The following is an 18,855-nucleotide window of genomic DNA, read 5'->3' as shown; positions in this document are numbered from 1 at the left end:
TACAGGTGCCTGCCACCACGCCCAGCTCATTTTTGTATTTTTAGTAGAGATGGGGTTTCACCATATTGGCCAGGCTGGTCTCAAACTCCTGACCTTGTGATTCGCCTGCCTCGGCCTCCCAAAGTGCTGGAATTACAGGCATGAGCCACGGTGCCTGGTCAGCTTTTTTATTTGTTTTTTTGAGATGGAGTCTCACTCTGTTGTCCACGCTGGAGTGCAGTGGCGTGATCTTGGGTCACTGCAATCTCAGCCTCCCGAGTAGCTGGGACTACAAGCATGCGCCACCATGCCTGGCTAATTTTTGCATTTTTTTTTTTTTTTTTTTCAGTAGAGATAGGGTTTCACCATGTTGGCCAGGCTGGTCTCCAACTCTTGACCTCGTGATCCACCCGCCTGGGCCTCCCGAAGTGCTGGCATTACAGGCGTGAGCCACCACACCCAGCATTTTTTTTTTTTTTTTAGACAGTCTTACTCTGTTTCCCAGGCTGGAATGCAGTGACACAATCTCGACTCAGTGTAGTCTCCGCCTCCCGGGTTCAAGTGATTCCCGTGCCTCAGCCTCCTGAGTAGCTGGGATTACAGGTTCGTGCCACCATGCCCAGCTGATTTTTGTAATTTTAGTAGAGACGAGATTTTGTCATGTTGGCCAAGATGGTCTTGAACTCCTGACCTCAAGTGATCCGCCTGCCTTGGCCCCCAAAGTGTTGGGATTACAGGTGTGAGCCATGGCGTCAGGACCTGTACCTTTGATTTACTACATTTTTTTGATTGATCAATTCAATTCGCTGGGTATAAGGAACTGTGGTCTGCTCTTTGAAAATTCTGTAAAAGATTCTTGAGATTGTTCAGTTATGATTTACATACTTCTTTCCTTACAGTAAACTCATCAGTTCTTCACCTTTTAAAAATCTCGGTTCTTGGATTGAAACATGAGAAATATGTTAATAGTAATACTAAATCAGAGTAAATAGGCATATGAGCTTTAATAAAATGCACAATTTTTTTTTTTTTTTTTTTATTGGCCAAGGTACTGTGCTGTCACCTAGGCTGGAGAGCAGTCGTGGACATCGCGACTTCCAACTCATGGTCTCGTGATCATCCTGTCTCAGCCTCCCAAGTAGCTAGGACCATAGGCACTAAGTTAAAAAATTTCCACGCCTTGGTAATTTTTAAATTTTTTGTAGAGACAGGTTCTCACTATGTTGTCCAGGCTGGTCTTGAACTCCTGGCCTCAAGTGATCCTCCTGCCTTGGCCTCCCAAAGTGCTGGGATTGCAGGCGTGAGCAATCATGCCTGGCCATAATGTATAGCTCTTTATTTTGACTATGCAGAGTTCTTTTTTTTTTTTTTTAAGTTTTAGGGTACATGTGCACAACGTGCAGGTTTGTTACATATGTATACATGTGCCATGTTGGTGTGCTGCACTCATTAACTCGTCATTTAGCATTAGGTATATCTCCTAATGCTATCCCTCCCCCCTTCCCCCACCCCAGAACAGTCCCTGGTGTGTGATGTTCCCCTTCCTGTGTCCATGTGTTCTCATTATATGCAGAGTTCTTTTTGCATACTTACTTTTGTCATAATGTTCCATGAAGATGTGTACCATGAAGCTGAGTTTCACATACTGGCTGTTTCCCTTTCTTTTCATTTCCCCTTTAACCTTGTTCCAGTTATTGCCGTGTAACAGATTAATCCAAAATTTAAGGGATTAAAACCATGATTTTCTTATGCACAAAGATTCTGCCTCTCAGGGATTCAGACAGGGCACACAGGAGTTTTGATGTTTCTGTTTGATGACATTGGGGGCCTCGTGGGAAGACTAAGACTTGTTCATTTATATGTTTGTTGCTTGGACTAAAATGAGTAGAACCACAGGGATTGCTGATCAGAAGCAAGAGGCCTTTCTTCATGGCATGGCTTCCTCATGATGTGGCAGTCTCAGAGTTACTGTATTTGTATGATGGCTCAAGACTCCAAATACAAGGCAGAGATGGATTGCTTTTATGACTCAGCCTTGGAAATCATACAGCATCACTTACACAGTACTCTTGGTTGAAGCTCACTCAGGTACAGTGGCAGGGGAAGTAGACTAGTTGTTAATGGAGTAGTGCCAAGGTCACATTGTAGAACAGTATGTGAGACTGCATACAGATTTTGTAGCTATCTTTGGAAAACGTAATCTGCGATAGCTCTCGTTTTGGATGAATTCTAAATTTGTTATTGTGTAGAAAATTGGAGATTTTCTACTCTAGCATAGCTTGTCCTACTATAGGATAGTATAGGTTCATAATTAAGGATTGTTATTGGTGAGAGTCCTGACAATGTACTGAAGTCTGTCAATTTTAATATCTTTTCTATTGCATGGAATTCTTATTGTTTTCCTTATACAAACTATATGTTCATTGCACAGTAGTTAAGTGTATAAACCAAAGCAAAAAGAACACAGCTCCAGCTATGATTTTACCACTCAGGTACCATTCTTAACTTTTTTATTGTTTATCTTTTTTATTTTCATCTCTACACGAGCATTTTTTAGGAGTTTGATTCTATGTCCATTTTGGTTAGATAAATAAACTCTACCCCATGAGGGATGTATGGTGTATTTCTAGATTTAGCAACAATTTTCTTGAAAATTTGCAATACTATAGAAAAAAAAAGGAAGATAATACATATCAGGTATAAGTTAATAACAGCATTTCTTTTGTTGAGTAATAATGAACTGTGGACTAGCACTGAACTTTAGGCCGTGCTATTTGCATATTTTCTGTTTGTATATTTTTAAATAGAGGAATTGTGATTATAATATTATTATTTTGGAATATCCTAAATCATAAATTCAAAACTTAGTTTTTTCTTTTTTTTTTTTTTAGATGGAGTCTTGCTTTGTCCCAGGCTGGAGTGCAGTGGCATGATCTCGACTCACTGCAACCTCTGCCTCCCGGGTTCAAGCGATTCTCCTGCCTCAGCCTTCTAAGTAGCTGGGATTACAGGTGCGCACCACCACGCCCGGCTAATTTTTGTATTTTTGGTAGAGACAGGGTTTCACAATGTTGGCTGGGCTGGTCTCGAACTCCTGACCTTGTTATCTGCCGACATTGGCCTCCCAAAATGCTGGGATTACAGGTGCGAGCCACCGGGCCTGGTCTAGTTTTTTATTTCTTAAAAATAGCCTACCCTTTAAACAAATAAAATTTTTTATTTTAAAACTTTTTAGCTTCCCAAGCTTATGAGTCTTCCCTTTTCTTCCCTTTTTAAAAAGAGAATGAACTATCTGTTGATCCTCAGAGTATTGTGAGGTAATTGGACACATCTTCTGCACCTGGGGTCAGGTCTGTCATATCAGTGTAAAAAACTTTTTTTTTTCCTCTCAAATCAGTAGACTGAAATTTTATACCTGTTTATTTGGAGACTTATAGATGGTGTGAAATAGGTCATCTAATAATAAAATTGGGTACTATTAAAAGCCTTTAATGTCTTAGTAATTATCTTGGTTTTATTTACCTCCAGTGTTACGAAGGAATTGTGGTAGGGTTTTGAATTTGGGGTAGAATGGCTAGGCAAGTTGACATTTGTTTATGGTACAAAGAATGATCATTTGACCTAAAAAAAAAAAAAAAGAAAAGAAAAAACAAAACTTATTACCATTGCTTTTAAACTGGCTTCTGTGGTTTCTGAATGCCCTTTATTAGAATTTAATTTTGTACTTTGTTTCACAATTTTATTATTGGTAAGGGGATAAGGAACTATGTATGTTCATAATTTATTGGGATTAAGTGTTGTCCTGTTAATTTAGATTTATCCTCATCCCCTGTCCTCTGACCTTTACAGTAATAACAGTTTGTGACTCTGTTGCATTACCTGAATATCTGTGGGGTCTTACCTAATAGTAGCCTGGGAAACCTGCAAAGTTTTAATCTTAGCAAGAAAATGTGATCTTAAACCAGATGTTAGTTTTCTATCCTCACCCTTGAATTAACAAAGCAAAGCTGTTGACTTGTGTACTAGTGAGGTGGTAGCTATCTTGTTCAAGATAAATGGATGAAGTACATTAAAGACAATATCCCCATGAGTTTATTCAGGAAAAAAATTCCTTTTCCCCCCCCGAGGTGGGGAGCAGCGTTCTCACTCTGTCGCCCAGGCTGGAGTTTTGGCATTATTTCAGCTAACTGCAGCCTTCACCTCCAGGGTTCAAGTGATTGTCCCACCTAAGCCTCCCTAGTAGCTGGGACTACAGGCTCGCACCACCATACCCAGCTAATTTTTGTATTTTTTGGTAGAGATGGGGTTTCATCATGTTGGCTAGGCTGGTCTTAAACTCCTGACCTCACCCACCTTGGCCTTCCAGAGTGCTGGGATTACAGGCGGGAGCCACCGTGCCTGGCCCGAAAAAAATGCTCTTTTTTTTTTTGAGACAAAATTTCACTCTTGTTGCCCAGGCTAGAGTGCAATGGCACGATCTTGGCTCACTGCAGCCTCCGTCTCCTGGGTTCAAGTGATTCTCCTGCCTCAGCCTCCTGAGTAGCCGGGATTACAGGCATGTACCACCATGCCCAGCTAATTTTGTATTTTTAGTAGAGACGAAGTTTCTCCATGTTGGTCAGGCTGGTCTCGAACTCCCAACCTCAGGTGATCCGCCCACCTCCTCCTCCCAAAGTGCTGGGATTACAGGTGTGAGCCACCGCGTTCAGCCTAAAAATACTCTTATATCACCTAGTCACATGAATTCTTACTATGGGGAGAGGGAGAGGCAAAAATTTAACTTGATAAATGTCTGATATGCTCACTTGGGTATAAGCAGGATCCTAACCAAATTGTGGCCCTTACCCATGTGGGTAGGAGCCATATGCCTAGTCCATCTAATACTCTTTTCTTGATTAAGCTAAAGAATGAATAATGGTGTGCCACTGGTTTACAATACAGCCTTTGATATCATTCAGCAATGGTTGGAGTATATCTAAAAAGTTTTATGTACTTAGGCTGGGCGCGGTGGCTCATGCCTGTAATCCTAGCATTTTGGGAGGCTGAGGCAGGTGGATCACCTGAGGTCAGGAGTTTGAGACCAGCCTGGCCACATGGTGAAACCCTGTCTCTACAAAAAATACAAAAAAATTAGCTGGGCGTGATGGTGAGTGCCTGTAATCCCAGCTACTTTAGGGGCTGATGCAGTAGAATAGCTTGAACGTGGGAGGCAGAGGTTGCATTGAGACGAGATTGTGCCATTGCACTCTAGCCTGGGCGACAAGAGCGAAACTCTGTCTCAAAAAAAATTTTTTTTATGTACTTAAACTGGAATATATCTTAAAAGTTTATTTAAGGCAAAATTTGAGACAAACTTAGAGGATTGTGAGGGTTTTGTCAAGCATGCTTAAGCTGGTATATACCTTGAAAACGGAATGTAATTCTTTTTTCTTTTAATATAGGGTAAGCTTGATGATTACCAGGAACGAATGAACAAAGGGGAAAGGCTTAATCAAGATCAGCTGGTAAAGATGTTACATTTTTATTTTAGACCGAATGCTCACTATTTTAAATAGAAAAATTAATTTTGTGGTTTTTTGTCTTTCCAGTAAAGTTTGGGTTCTTTGTCATTTTAGGATGCTGTTTCTAAGTACCAGGAAGTCACAAATAATTTGGAGTTTGCAAAAGAATTACAGAGGAGTTTCATGGCACTAAGTCAAGATGTAAGTAAAAGAAAGTATACATATTTATGAAATACTTCTGTTGTTTCTTTGGGTTTTAGGCCTTCCATTACTACTGATAAGCGCTCTGCAAGGTGAGACAGTTGTATCCAATTATATCTAAGATGCCTTCACATTCTGTAACGTTTAGTGTAACACCTGAAAGATGTCTTTTAAAAATGCTAAGTTTGAAACTGGGGGCGGTGGCATGTGCTTGCAGCCCTGGCTCCTCAATAGGTTGGGGCCAAGAGTTCACAGCTGCAGTGCATATGATCGTTCCTGTGAATAGCCACCGCACTTCAGCCTGGGCAACGTGATAAAACCCCATCTCTAAAAAAAGCATTAAATTTAAAAACTGTTTTAAAAGGACCAAGTTTGAGATTTGACAAACATGTATAGTAGCTATGCTAAAGGTCTCATTGGTTTAAAGTGTTAGTTCTGCAAATACATAAAAATCAGATAGTCATTAGACATACATACATAAATGTTTTTTATTTACCATGTTCCTTATGTCTAATGACTCACAATTTAAACTGTCAGAAAATAAAGAGGCTCGTTTATATAATTGGTAATTATTCTCTGCTTTAGGCACCTTAAGGGGTATGGCAAACTGATGCGCTCCTATATCAGCACTCGAGCCAACTTAATAGTGGGTTTTTGATGTGACAAAAACCTTTGGGAATAAGGACAAAAGTTAAACGCAAGCAAAGTCAGATAATTTGTTGAGGCCAGAAAATTAAGCCATCTGAATAAGTGTCATCTTCTTTAGAGAAGACTAATAACATTGAAATACAGGCATGTACTCCATAATGATGTTTCAGTCAACTGTGGACCACATATATGATGATGGTCCCATAACATTGTAATACTGTATTTTTACTGTACCTATTCTATGTTTAGATATACAGATACTTCCGTGTTTCAGTTGCCTACAGTAGTCAGTACAGTAACATGCTGTACACATTTGTAGTCTAGGAGCTAATATACTATACCACATAGCCTAGGTGTGTAGTAGATTGTATTATCTAGGTTGTGTAAGTACACTCCATGTTTGCACAATGATGAAATTCCCTACTGACATATTTCTCAGAATGTATCCTTGTTAAGTAATGTGTGACTATAGTTGCCTCTAATTTGCTGAAACAAAAAACAGTTTATTATATGAGACAATGCAGTGTAGGGATTAAGAGATCGGATTCTAGAAGCAGACTGCCCAGTTGAATCCTAATTTTGTGACTTGACTTTGTAGTTTGACCATGGATGAGTTACTTAATTTTACTGTTCCTGTATTAGTCAAGGTTTTCCAGAGAAACAGATCCAGTAGGATAGAAAGGGGGCTGATGGGCAGAGGCCATCACAGTGCCTTGGTTTTCTAATCTGTAAAATGGTGATAATAACTGTACCTACCTCATAGGGTTGTGCTTAGAACAGTATTTGATGCATAACTAATACATTTCAAGCACTTAATCCTTTTTTTGTTTGTTGTTTTGAGACAGAGTCTTGCTCTGTTGCCCAGGCTGGAGTGCAGTGCCGCTATCTCAGCTCACTGCAACCTCTGCCTCCCGAGTAACTGGGACTACAGACCTGTGCCACCATGCCAGCCTAATTTTTTAATTTTTAGTAGGGACGGGGTTTCACCATGTCAGCCAGGCTTGTCTCAAACTCTTGACCCCTCAGGTGATCGGCCTGCCTCAGCCTCCTAAAGTGTTGGGATTACAGGCATGAGCCAACGTGCCTAGCTTCAAGTACTTAATCTTAGAATTACTTATTACATCTGATTAGGGAAGGAAAATCTTTACTGAAAACAAAAAAAGTAATTTAATTTTGTACCTGGTGTCTTAGTCAACTTTGTGTTACTATAATGGAATGCCTGAGACTGGATAATTTATATAAAGAACAGAAATTTGTTTCTCACACTGCTGGATGCTGGGAAGTCCAAGATCAAGATACCAGCATCTTGCTGCATTACTGTGTCCTCACCTGGTGGTAGAAGGCTTAAGGGCAAGAGAGAGTGATCATACTCCTGCAAGCTCTTTTTATAGTAGTATTAATTCATTCTAAATAGCTCCCAAAAGGCCCACCCTCCCAACACTATTGCGTTGGGAGGGTTAAGTTTCCAACACTTGAATTTTAGGGGATGCATTCAGACCATAGCACCAAAGGAGAGATTTATTCCACTTAGCTTAATGAACCCTGCCCAATTTCTTTTCTTACTTTTTTAAAAATAGAAGCAGGATTGCTATACAGTTTAATGTAACATCTATTTTGGAAGTTACTATCACTGTGTAATGAAAATACCTGTATCCTTTTTTGCTTCTCTTGTAACACTTTGGTATTTTCAGGACTTTTCTCTGAGCTTTAACTTCATTAGCAGAGCTTTTATTTATGTTTGATCCTTTGGTATACTTTCCACAATTATTAAACATGCTTTCTGTTAAGCATTCGATAACCTTTTTCCTTTGGTATACTTTCCACAATTATTAAACATGCTTTCTGTTAAGCATTCCGGCCTACCTTTTCACCTTTTTCCTTCTTGAACTGTTCATTTCATACAGAATAGCTTTTTTTCTTATCTTCTTTTGCTTCGTTAACTTCCTTTCACATTCCTGCCCCTCTTCCTATGTTTCCTGCCTCCACCTACCTATAAAGACCTTCCTGGGCAGGGTGTGGTTGCTCACGCCTGTAACCCCAGCACTTTGGGAGGCCGAGGTGGGTGGATCACCTGAGGTCAGGAGTTTGAGACCAGCCTGGCCAACATAGTGAAACCTTGTCTCTGCTAAAAATACAAAAATTAGCCGGGCGTGGCAGCACACACCTGTAATCCCAGGAGGCTGAGGCAGGAGAATTACTTGAACTCGGGAGGTAGAGGTGTCAGTGAGCCAAGATCGTGCCACTGCACTCCTGGGCAACAGTGAGACTCCATCTCAACAAACAAACAAAAAACACCTTCCTGGCTGGTCATGGTGGCTCATACCTGTAATCCTAGTATTTTAGGAGGCCAAGGTGAGAGGATCGCTTGAGGCCAAGAGTTCAAGACCCAAGACCAGCCTTGGAAACATAGACCTTGCCTCAAAAAACTTTTTTAAAATTATTTTTTTAAAAAGTAAGATTTTTTTTTGAGACAGTCTCACTGTTTCACCCAGGCTGGAGTGCAGTAGCATGGTCTCAACTCACTGTAGCTATCACTTGCCATTTATTGCTAAGATATTTATTCTGCACACTCTGTTACCATTATATATTTGTCTTGTTATTGCAGCCTTCATCATTCTTCCCAGGTCTCCTTCCCCGTTTTTCCCTTTAGTATAGGTTTCAAATGTCCCTATTTTGGTTTTCTGTGTCTTGGTTCATCCTAGTGAGGCTTGAGAAAGGGGAAAAAGTGGAAAGGAGAACACTGCCATGGCTTTTGAAAAGACTAGCCTTCCTCTGTTCCCAACCTCATGTTAGATACACAGGAGAGGGAGAGAAATAATTGAGTTTGGCTGATGCTTTCTGCCTTTCCAGGAAAGAAAAAAAAGAATGTGGGAAAAATACATTCATACTTAGCTTTGTCTGTTTTTCTCCACCAGCATCATCTTATTCATAAAAACAAATTAGGCACTCTTTTCAGTAAGATGGAATGTCTTTCTGAGACTGGCAGCAGATTATTTGGGGCAAAGGGGCACTTGTGGGTTTTTGGCATTTCCTTGTGAGTCATTAGTAGATACTTGAAGTTAGAACTTTGGGTCATTTGCCCATAGAGGAGCTAGATCGAGGTAAGATTTTTATTGTTGCTGTGGTTGGGATTCTTTTTTAATTGGCCTAGGCCTTTACACTTCTGTATAATTTCTAAATTCATAAAATTTTTACTTTTTATATGCATAATGAAAAACTTCAGACATATATACCTAACTAAAGAAAACAATACAATGAAACTCTTTGTACCTGTACCCAGCTTGTATATTTATCATCTCATGGTCAATCGTATTTCATATAAATGCACATTCATTTCCTTGCTCCCTTTGCCCTCTAGATTATTTTGAAACAAGCCCCAAACACATTGTTTCATCAGTAATATTTCAGTAGTAAAATACCTTCTAGGGAAAGAGCTGTTCTGAATTGTTAACAATTGCTTAAAATAGATTATGTTTAAAACTGTAAGTCAGGAATCATCCTTTTGTGTATTGGGGTCATATCTCACTCATTGAGTAAAACATGTCTTATTTAAGCTGGACCTGAAATGGATTGAACTAAGTTCTATGTAACTAATTTTGGTGTTTTACGTTTATATTGTTTTGCAGATTCAGAAAACAATAAAGAAGACAGCACGTCGGGAGCAGCTTATGAGAGAAGAAGCTGAACAGAAACGTTTAAAAACTGTACTTGAGCTACAGTATGTTTTGGACAAATTGGGAGATGATGAAGTGCGGACTGACCTGAAACAAGGTTTGAATGGAGTGCCAATATTGTCCGAAGAGGAGTTGTCATTGTTGGATGAATTCTATAAGCTAGTAGACCCTGAACGGGACATGAGCTTGAGGTATTAGTGGTATTTGATAATAGAAACTTCTGAGTATTTAAGTTGACAACTGAAAGGTTATTAATTAGCTATTTACTATTAAAAGGTTGAATGAACAGTATGAACATGCCTCCATTCACCTGTGGGACCTGCTGGAGGGGAAGGAAAAACCTGTATGTGGAACCACCTGTGAGTATCACTGATAACTTTGATTTTATAACTAGGAATCTTTAAAAATTAATTTTCCTATGTTTATAGTTCACTTGGAAGAAAAAAATTAGTTTTCTTTCTTTTTTTTTTTGGAGACATAGTCTACTCTGTTGCCCAGATTGGAGTGTAGTGGCGTGATCTCAGCTCACTGCAACTTCTGCCTCCCGGGTTCAAGTGATTCTATCACCTCAGCCTCCTGAGTAGCTAGGATTACAGGCATGTGCCACCACACCTGGCTACTTTTTGTATTTTTAGTAGAGACAGGGTTTCGCCATGTAGGCCAGGCTGCTCTCGAACTCCTTACCGCAAATGATTCACCTGCCTGGGCCTCCCAGAGTGCTGGGATTACAGGTGTGAGCCACTGCGCCCAGCTGGTTTTCCTCTTTAAAATTAATATTAATTGAATAAAATTTAGAAATGTATACATAACATTCATCTGCTATTTACTGTTTGGTTTATTTCTTTTTTGTTTCTTTGTGTGTTTAATCTGTAATGTGGAAATCAGAACACCAGCAACAAACAACTAAAACTGGGAATATGATAGTCCTAACTTCACATGGTCTTGTATGTAACTTAACTGTGTTTGAGGTGGACAGATAAACATCAGATTGACTTTCCACAGCTTTTGGTAATAGATAGGGACTGTTTGTTTTATGGCTGAAGTTTTGTGAAACAATTACTGCATTTCATACATTCTGCTCATGGTTATTGCCTTAGTTTTTATTTAGTTTGTCTTAGACATCTGCTAATTTGAGGATGTTAATTTTTTTCTGTATTTAAAATATGCTGATACTTGGTCTAGTTTTCTTTGTGAGCTCCTTATTCTCAAACATGCAACTGTGAACTGATGTTTTTAAAAAGGGACATTTATGTTTCACTCTTTCAGTAAGCTAGGAATTTATGTTTTTAGCCTTCTGTGAAACTAGGGAATAGATTCTTATCTTTGCCATTTATAAGGTTGCATTAGGAAGGTAGATTTTTGAACATAAAATGAAAGTATCTGTATTTATGCATTTTTAGCTATTGGTTGAAAATAAATCAGATTGGATTATAAGCTTTAATCACCAAAATGGTATGAGCTTTAATTGGCAAAATTTAGAAGAGTATATTTGCTTTAAGGAAATGGGTGCCAGTCCTTGTCTGTCCTTTCTTCATTTAAGAAATAATTTTCTTGGTTTGTTAACTTTTACTCTGGTCTGTATTTCTTTGTACAATATGTGTTTACCTTTCTGCTTTTAGTTCTGCAAGTTCTATATGTATAAGCTTGTTAGCTTAAAAAAGTAGTTTTAGGTCAAGCTTCATCAAATTTTCATGAGTATTGTTGAAGAGTAACAGGTGTTATTAAACCTTTAAGCTTATAGCTTGTTTTGGGGTTATTTTCTACCTAATCTTGTTCCCACATCTTAGGAATGTAACATCTTTACAATGGAAAGGTACTAATCTTTATAATGGAAAGGTACTAATATACCCAAATTAGTGTTTTTATGTACATTTGATTTGTATCTATAACTTCTTGAAAACAGTTTTGAGCCAGGAGCCGCTGAAGTGAAATAAGGAGAACATATGAAGTGTTCATTATCTAAAGAGTTGTTGGTAGTTTATTAGGATTAATTTCTCAATGCTTTTGATACCATATGGTCCTCAAAATTTTATTTTTCTTTACAGTGACCTATCAGGGAGTGGCCCTAGTATGTATCTATTAATAATATACAAGCCAAGGAAATTGAAAGTAATAACTCTTTATACATCTCCCCCTCTGCCCTGCTCTTTTTAAAAATATCCTGGTATACCAAATTCTGATAGTTTTTGTTTGTTTTTAAATATCTTTCGATTGTCTACTTCTTTCTCTTCTACTTTTATACCTTTCTCTTGTCTGATGCAGTTGCTTAACTGAATCCACCCCTCTCCCTCTTTAAAATCTTTAGTGGCTTCATCTCAGTTTTATTTTATATAAGTTTGTCCTTAACTTCAAGGACATTCATGGTCTGGCTTTTACCAGTTTCTCCAGCCACATCTTTCCCTATGCTTTTTCTTTATTCCCTGTATTTTAGCCACAATGGCTTCCTTTCCTTTTCTTGTATTTGACATCTTTTGTATAGGACTTTGTAATGTTCTTTCTTCTGCCTTGAAACACTTCTTCCCCTCTACTCTTCTAGATTTCAACTCTTGCAGCACTTACCTAGGAAAGCCTTTTGTGGCCTCACTCTGATTGGGTCCAGTCCATTGTACTTCTTTTTTTTTTTTTTTTGAGATGGAGTCTCGCTCTTTCACCCAGGCTGGAGTGCAGTGGCGCGATCTCGGCTCACTGCAGGCTCCGCCCCCTGGGGTTCACGCCATTCTCCTGCCTCAGCCTCCCGCGTAGCTGGGACTACAGGCGCCTGCCACCTCGCCCGGCTAATTTTTTGTATTTTTAGTAGAGACGGGGTTTCACCGTGTTAGCCAGGATGGTCTCGATCTCCTGACCTCGTGATCCGCCCGCCTCGGCCTCCCAAAGTGCTGGGATTACAGGCGTGAGCCACCGCGCCCGGCCCATTGTACTTCTATGTAGTACTTTTCACAGATGTAAGTTTTTTGTAGTTGTATTTGATACCACTTCTGTTAGACCATAAGCTTATTGAGGGGACATATTGTGTCTTTACATATCTTTTTGTTTTCCCAGTGCCTAGCATATTGTCTAATGTGTAGTAGGTGCTGAATAAATACTTTTGAATGAATAAATGTTAAATGTCATCTTTTTCCACCTAACTAGTTTACTTAAAATACATAAAGTTCAGGCCGGGCATGGTGGCTCATGCCTGTTAATCCCAGCCCTTTGGGAAGCCGAGGTGGGCATATCGCCTGAGGTCAGACCTTCACTAGGCAACATGGTGAAACCTCGCCTCTACTAAAAATACAAAAATTGGCTGGACATGGTGGCACACGCCTGTAATCTCAGCTACTTGGGAGGCTGAGGAACAAGAATTGCTTGAATCTGGGGGGCAGAGGTCGCAGTGAGCTGAGATAACGCCACTGCACTCCAGCCCGGGTTTCAGAGCAAGACTGTATCTCAAAAACAAACAAACAAAAAAAAAAAACCCCATAAAGTTTAATATAACTACATTCTTCTTGTTCCCTATCATTCTGTAATACATTTCTGTTCTTGGTGAAATGTAATCTTTTTATGTGTATATGTGTTTTAGTAACAGTTATTTTTTAATCACAATATTTTATAGAATGTTGGATCTTCTTCAAGCCAGGCATCCTCAGATAAGTCTTACATTATAATTCATGTTCTTTTTCTTAGATAAAGTTCTGAAGGAAATTGTTGAGCGTGTTTTTCAGTCAAACTACTTTGACAGCACCCACAACCACCAGAATGGGTTGTGTGAGGAAGAAGAGGCAGCCTCAGCACCTGCAGTTGAAGACCAGGTACCTGAAGCTGGTGAGTATTAGGTGGATATCAACTTTAGTTTAGGGTCCTGGTTTTATTTGATTTTGCTACAAGTTTAAACTATACACTTAACTTAGTTTTCGTATATGTACACTAGATTTTATTTTTAAAGAGACTTTAAGCATGACAAAATGTTAAGACAGATTATCAAGACTAATTCCTACCAGTATTCATTATATTTGTCTTACTAGTCATTTGTCTTACTAGTCTTGATCACTATTATAAACTGATAGTTCTTTTGCAGTAGTATTGATGGGCAGGAGTATGGGTGAGGGCCAACTGTTACAAGAATTTTCAAATAGGTTTCTGTCTGACATGCCCAGATTTGCTATTTACCATGCCAGTGCATTGGATGAATAGTATGAGTTGCTTTTGTTTTGTTTTAATCGTGGGGAGATTATAACTCCATAATCTTGAACTATAAATTCCTCCAAGGCAAGGGGTCTTTTCCAGTTAATTTTGTCATGTAGCACAACACTAATTATATAGCTAGACACTTAACTGTGAATACTTTTATGATAACTCTTTATGTTGAGGAGTAAAATTCTGAATACAAGGAAACATTGGAGTATAAATTTTGTTAGAATCAGAGTGCCTGAATTTAAATCTTGGCTTCAACACTTACTACCTGTGTAACTTTGGGCAAGTTAGTGAAACTCTTGTACCTCAGGTTCCCCATTTAGAAAATATGTCAAGTGTGTATACAGTGCCTGGCACATGGTAAGCACTTAGTAACTGGTAGCTAGTAGGTTGAAACTAGAAGCGAAGATTGTACATTGGTGGAATTAATAGTTGGAGATTAATATAAGGCAATCTTTTTCCCCCTCTTACCACTTTACTAAGTAAATTAAGATTTTTAATCTGTATGTTGCTTTATACTATTAGTTATGAGACGGGAGAGGGCTTTTAATATAGTAGCTCTTTATTTGCATTATACATGATCTGAAATAGCTACTGTTGAACCTAAAGTAATTCTGGAATAAATGGTAAAGAAAACTTTCTAAAATATAAAACACTGTTAATTAACTTTATAAATAAGTTTGTAAGTAAATTCAGATTATGTGATGGCAAACTATTTACTTATTTGGAATTTAAGTTGAATTGTTTTTTTTTTTTTTTTTTTTTTTTTTTGGAGACAGAGTCCCTATCTGTCACCCAGGCTGGAGTGCAGTGGTGTGATCCTGGCTCATTGCAACCTCTGCCTCCCGGGTTCAAGCGATTATCCTGCCTCAAGCTCCTGAGTAGTGGGGACTACAGGCGCACCACCACCCCAGGCTAATTTTTTCTATTTTCTGTAGAGACGGGGTTTCACCATGTTGGTCATTGGTCAGGCTGGTCTCGAACTCCTGACCTCAGGTTATCTACCCGCCTTGGCCTCCCAAAGTGCTGGGATTACAGGTGTGAGCCACTGCGCCCAGCCCCTTTTTTTTTTGAGTCAGAGTCTAGCTCTGTCGCCCAAGCTGGAGTGTAGTCACGTGATCTTGGCTCACTGCAGTTTCCGCCTCCAAGGGTCAAGCAATTCTCCTGCCTTAGCCTCTCGAGTAGCTGGGATTACAGGTGCATGCCACCATACCTGACTCGATTTTTTTGTATCTTTAGTAGAGACAGGGTTTCACCGTATCGGCCAGGCTGGTCTCAAACTCCTGACCTCAAGTGATCCGCCCGCATTGGCCTCCCAAAGTCCTGAGATTATAGGCGTGAGCCACCATTCCTGGCTTTAAGTTGAATTCTTTTTTGGTGGGGTCAGGGAGCACTGAGTCTCACTCTGTCACCCAGGCTGGAGTGCAGTGGCGCGATCTCAGCTTGCTGCAACCTCTGCCTCCCGGGTTCAAGCGATTCTTGTGCCTCAGCCTTCCCAGTAGCTGGTATTACAGGCACACACCACCATGTCTGGCTAATTTTTGTAGTTTTAGTAGAGACGGGGTTTCGCCATGTTGGAGGCTGGTCTCAAGCTCCTGACCTCAGGTGATCCCCCCGCCTCGGCCTCCCAAAGTGGTGGGATTACAGGCGCAAGCCACCGCACCTGGCCTAGTTGAATTCTTAACTTTAAAAAAGATTTATTACACTTTATGGCATCATTTCTAAAAATAGACTTTATTTTTATTTTTTATTTTTTTTTTGAGATGGAGTTTTGCTCGTTTCCCAGGTTGAAGTGCAATGGCCTGATCTCGGCTCACTGCAACCTCCATCTCCCAGGTTCAAGCGATTCTCCTGCCTCAGCCTCCTGAGTAGCTGGGATTACAGGCGTCCGCCACCATGCCCGGCTAATTTTTTGTATTTTTAGTAGAGATGAGGTTTCACCAGGTTGGTCTCGAACTCCTGACCTCGGGTGATCCACCTGTCTTGGCCTTCCAAAGTGCTGGGATTACAGACGTCAGCCACTGTACCGGGCCGACTTTATTTTTTAGAGCAGTTTTAGGCTCACAGCAAAACTGAACAGAAGGTGTAGAGATTTCTCATTTACTTTCTACCCTCACAGATGCACAGCCTCCCTCATTGTCAGCATCCCCCCCACCAGAGTGGTACATTTGTTAACAATGGATAAACCCACACCGACACATTATTATCACCCCAAGTCCATGGTTTACATTTGGGTTTACTCTTAGTGTTATAATTCTCTGGGTTTAGACAAATGTATAATGATGTGTATCTACCAGTATCACACAGAGTAGAGTAGTATCACTGACCTAAAAATCCTTTTGTTTTGCACTATTTTTTAACCTCTTAGAACCTGAGCCAGCAGAAGAGTACACTGAGCAAAGTGAAGTTGAATCAACAGAGGTATGATTTTAATTTAATGCTGCCTTTACTTTGCTGCCTCTCAAACAACTGTCTCAAACATTTACTTTGCTTTGCAGTATGTAAATAGACAGTTCATGGCAGAAACACAGTTCACCAGTGGTGAAAAGGAGCAGGTAGATGAGTGGACAGTTGAAACGGTTGAGGTAAGAGTTCTCTGTATTGCAAAGTTGTCGTCTTTGTCTTAAGTTAGTAATTTTTATCTCTACTGAGAACAAATTAAGATTGTTTTTTGCATTATTAGTACATTTATTATAATAACAAACCCATTACACCAGACTGTTACTTCAAAAAAATGAATGTTTATCCCTGTGGATGTTTAATAGGATCACTGCTTTGCTGAACCAATTTAGAAAAATTATTTTATACAAAGTTATTTGTGGATTAATCTGTTACCATGATTTGTCTCTTACTGAAATTAGGTTGCTCTGTAAAAATCTGGGCTCCCACACTGATAGCTGTGTTTTGGGGTGTCATCTTGCACTCCTCCTTTACCCTAATGCTGTTTGGTCACCAGGCTGTAGACTTCCGCTAGTGTTTTCTAATGCTGTCTCTCAACTGATGATGATTTTTTTCGGGTCCTCATGTCTAGTTCAGTGACTCTCTTCATATTACTCCTCTGACTGCCTCCGGACCATCCTATTCATTGTCACAACTTAATTATTGGAAAAGTTAGCTTTAAGTTACTTGTATTTGAGGCTCTCAGTGATGCCTTGTTACCTGTAAGATACATTCCAAAAACCTTACCAATTGGTCCTCGCCTTCCTTTTGATCTTCTTTTAGATGTCTTTCTTTACACCCCCAAAGTGCAGGAAAATAGCTGTAAGTTGAGGGTAATATGCTTTTCTTTTTAATATGTTATTCTTATATCAAGACCATTCTCTTGGCCGGGCACGGTGGCTCATTCCTGTAACCCCAGCATTTTGTGGGGCTGAGGCAGGTGGATCACATGAGGCCAAGAATTTGAGACCAGCCTGGCCAACATGGTGAAACCCTGTCTGTACTTCAAAAACAAACAAAAACCTAGGCGTCGTGGTGCATGCCTGTAATCCCAGCTACGTGGGAGGCCGAGGTACGAGAATCACTTGAACTGGGGAGACGGAAGTTGTAGTGAGCTGAGATCGTGCCACTGCATTCCAGCCTGGTTGACAGAGACTCTGTCTCAAAAGAAGAAGAGAAAAACCCATTTTTCAAAGAGATTGCAAAGATTTTTTTTTTTTTTTTTTGAGAGTCTCTTGCCCAGTAGAGATGGGGTTTCACCATTTTGGCCAGGCTGGTCTTGAACTCCTCACCTCAAGTGATCTGCCTGCTTCAGCCTCCCAAAGTGCTGGGATTACAGTCATGAGCCACTGCGCCTGGCCCATAGATGTTATAATTGTGCCAGCAACTTCATCCCTCTATTGGAGCACCAAAATGTCTCATTGATAAGATAAAGAGAGTAGGCACTTACCCCAGAAAGGTACTTGGGATGAAAATACTGCTCAGGAAGTCCCAACAAAATAGTGTATATTTGCTGAATTAAAGAATGCAGTTCAGAAATGTTATAGGAGGATTAGAAGAGAAATCAATCAAAAAGATTAGTAGAATGGTGATTTACAGTTGTTCCTTGTTATACCGGGGCATTGGTATTAGGACACTCCCACACACCGAAATCTGCTCATACTCAAGTTGTGCCATGTATCTGCGGGACCCACATATATACAGGTGTTTCACATCTCAAGAGTACTGGTAGATAAGTGAACCTGTGCAGTTCAAGCCCATGTTGTTCAAGTGTCAGCTGTATATATGAGGTGTACAAACCCATTGAGCCTTGACTAAGTAGATGGGATATATGTTTTTAGGGGAGCCAGGTAATAGGGACGTATTAGCATGGATGTAGAAGTAGAAATGAACTATTAGCATATTTGTTTTATCGAACATAGAATGCAAGGTAAATATTGACATGGTAGGAAGAAGTTGGGAAGCAGTATACAGTGCTTTGTAGTTAAGTATTTTTTGGATTTTATTTGAGAAGAGCATGCTACTTACCACTGTGCCAGTATGATTTGTTCTTTGTATATGGTAGGTGGGCCTTTCTAAAGGCTATCCATATGAGATTCCATGAATTTTTGGAGCATCCTGAAGTTGATATTACACAGATTGTTGGTTTCGCTTTGGTAGCGATTTTTATCTGTGTTGTTTGTGAAGGGAATAGCTGATTTTGCCTAGTTTCAACCAGTATGACCTGTCCAGTTTTAAATCCA

The 18,855-nt window shown here is 39.7% G+C and overlaps 1 protein-coding gene across 3 annotated transcripts in view; it reads left to right on the top strand.

Annotated features, from left to right (window-relative positions):
* The window catches only part of CAPRIN1 (cell cycle associated protein 1), a 50,315-nt gene that overhangs the window by 15,445 nt on the left and 16,015 nt on the right, over nucleotides 1-18,855 (top strand). For all 3 annotated transcript variants that reach the window (XM_055281953.2, XM_055281954.2, XM_063640982.1), the window contains 7 exons: nucleotides 5,421-5,483; nucleotides 5,595-5,681; nucleotides 9,956-10,194; nucleotides 10,280-10,362; nucleotides 13,667-13,804; nucleotides 16,542-16,594; nucleotides 16,672-16,758. In XM_055281953.2, coding sequence (XP_055137928.1) covers nucleotides 5,421-5,483; nucleotides 5,595-5,681; nucleotides 9,956-10,194; nucleotides 10,280-10,362; nucleotides 13,667-13,804; nucleotides 16,542-16,594; nucleotides 16,672-16,758 — 750 coding nt within the window. The remainder of the gene's footprint in view (nucleotides 1-5,420; nucleotides 5,484-5,594; nucleotides 5,682-9,955; nucleotides 10,195-10,279; nucleotides 10,363-13,666; nucleotides 13,805-16,541; nucleotides 16,595-16,671; nucleotides 16,759-18,855) is intronic.

This window comes from Symphalangus syndactylus, chromosome 6 (genome assembly GCF_028878055.3).
Source record: "Symphalangus syndactylus isolate Jambi chromosome 6, NHGRI_mSymSyn1-v2.1_pri, whole genome shotgun sequence".
Classification (NCBI taxonomy): domain Eukaryota; kingdom Metazoa; phylum Chordata; class Mammalia; order Primates; family Hylobatidae; genus Symphalangus; species Symphalangus syndactylus.
The sequence above is the reverse complement of the archived record's forward strand: the minus strand, read 5'-3'. Positions and strand labels throughout refer to the sequence as shown.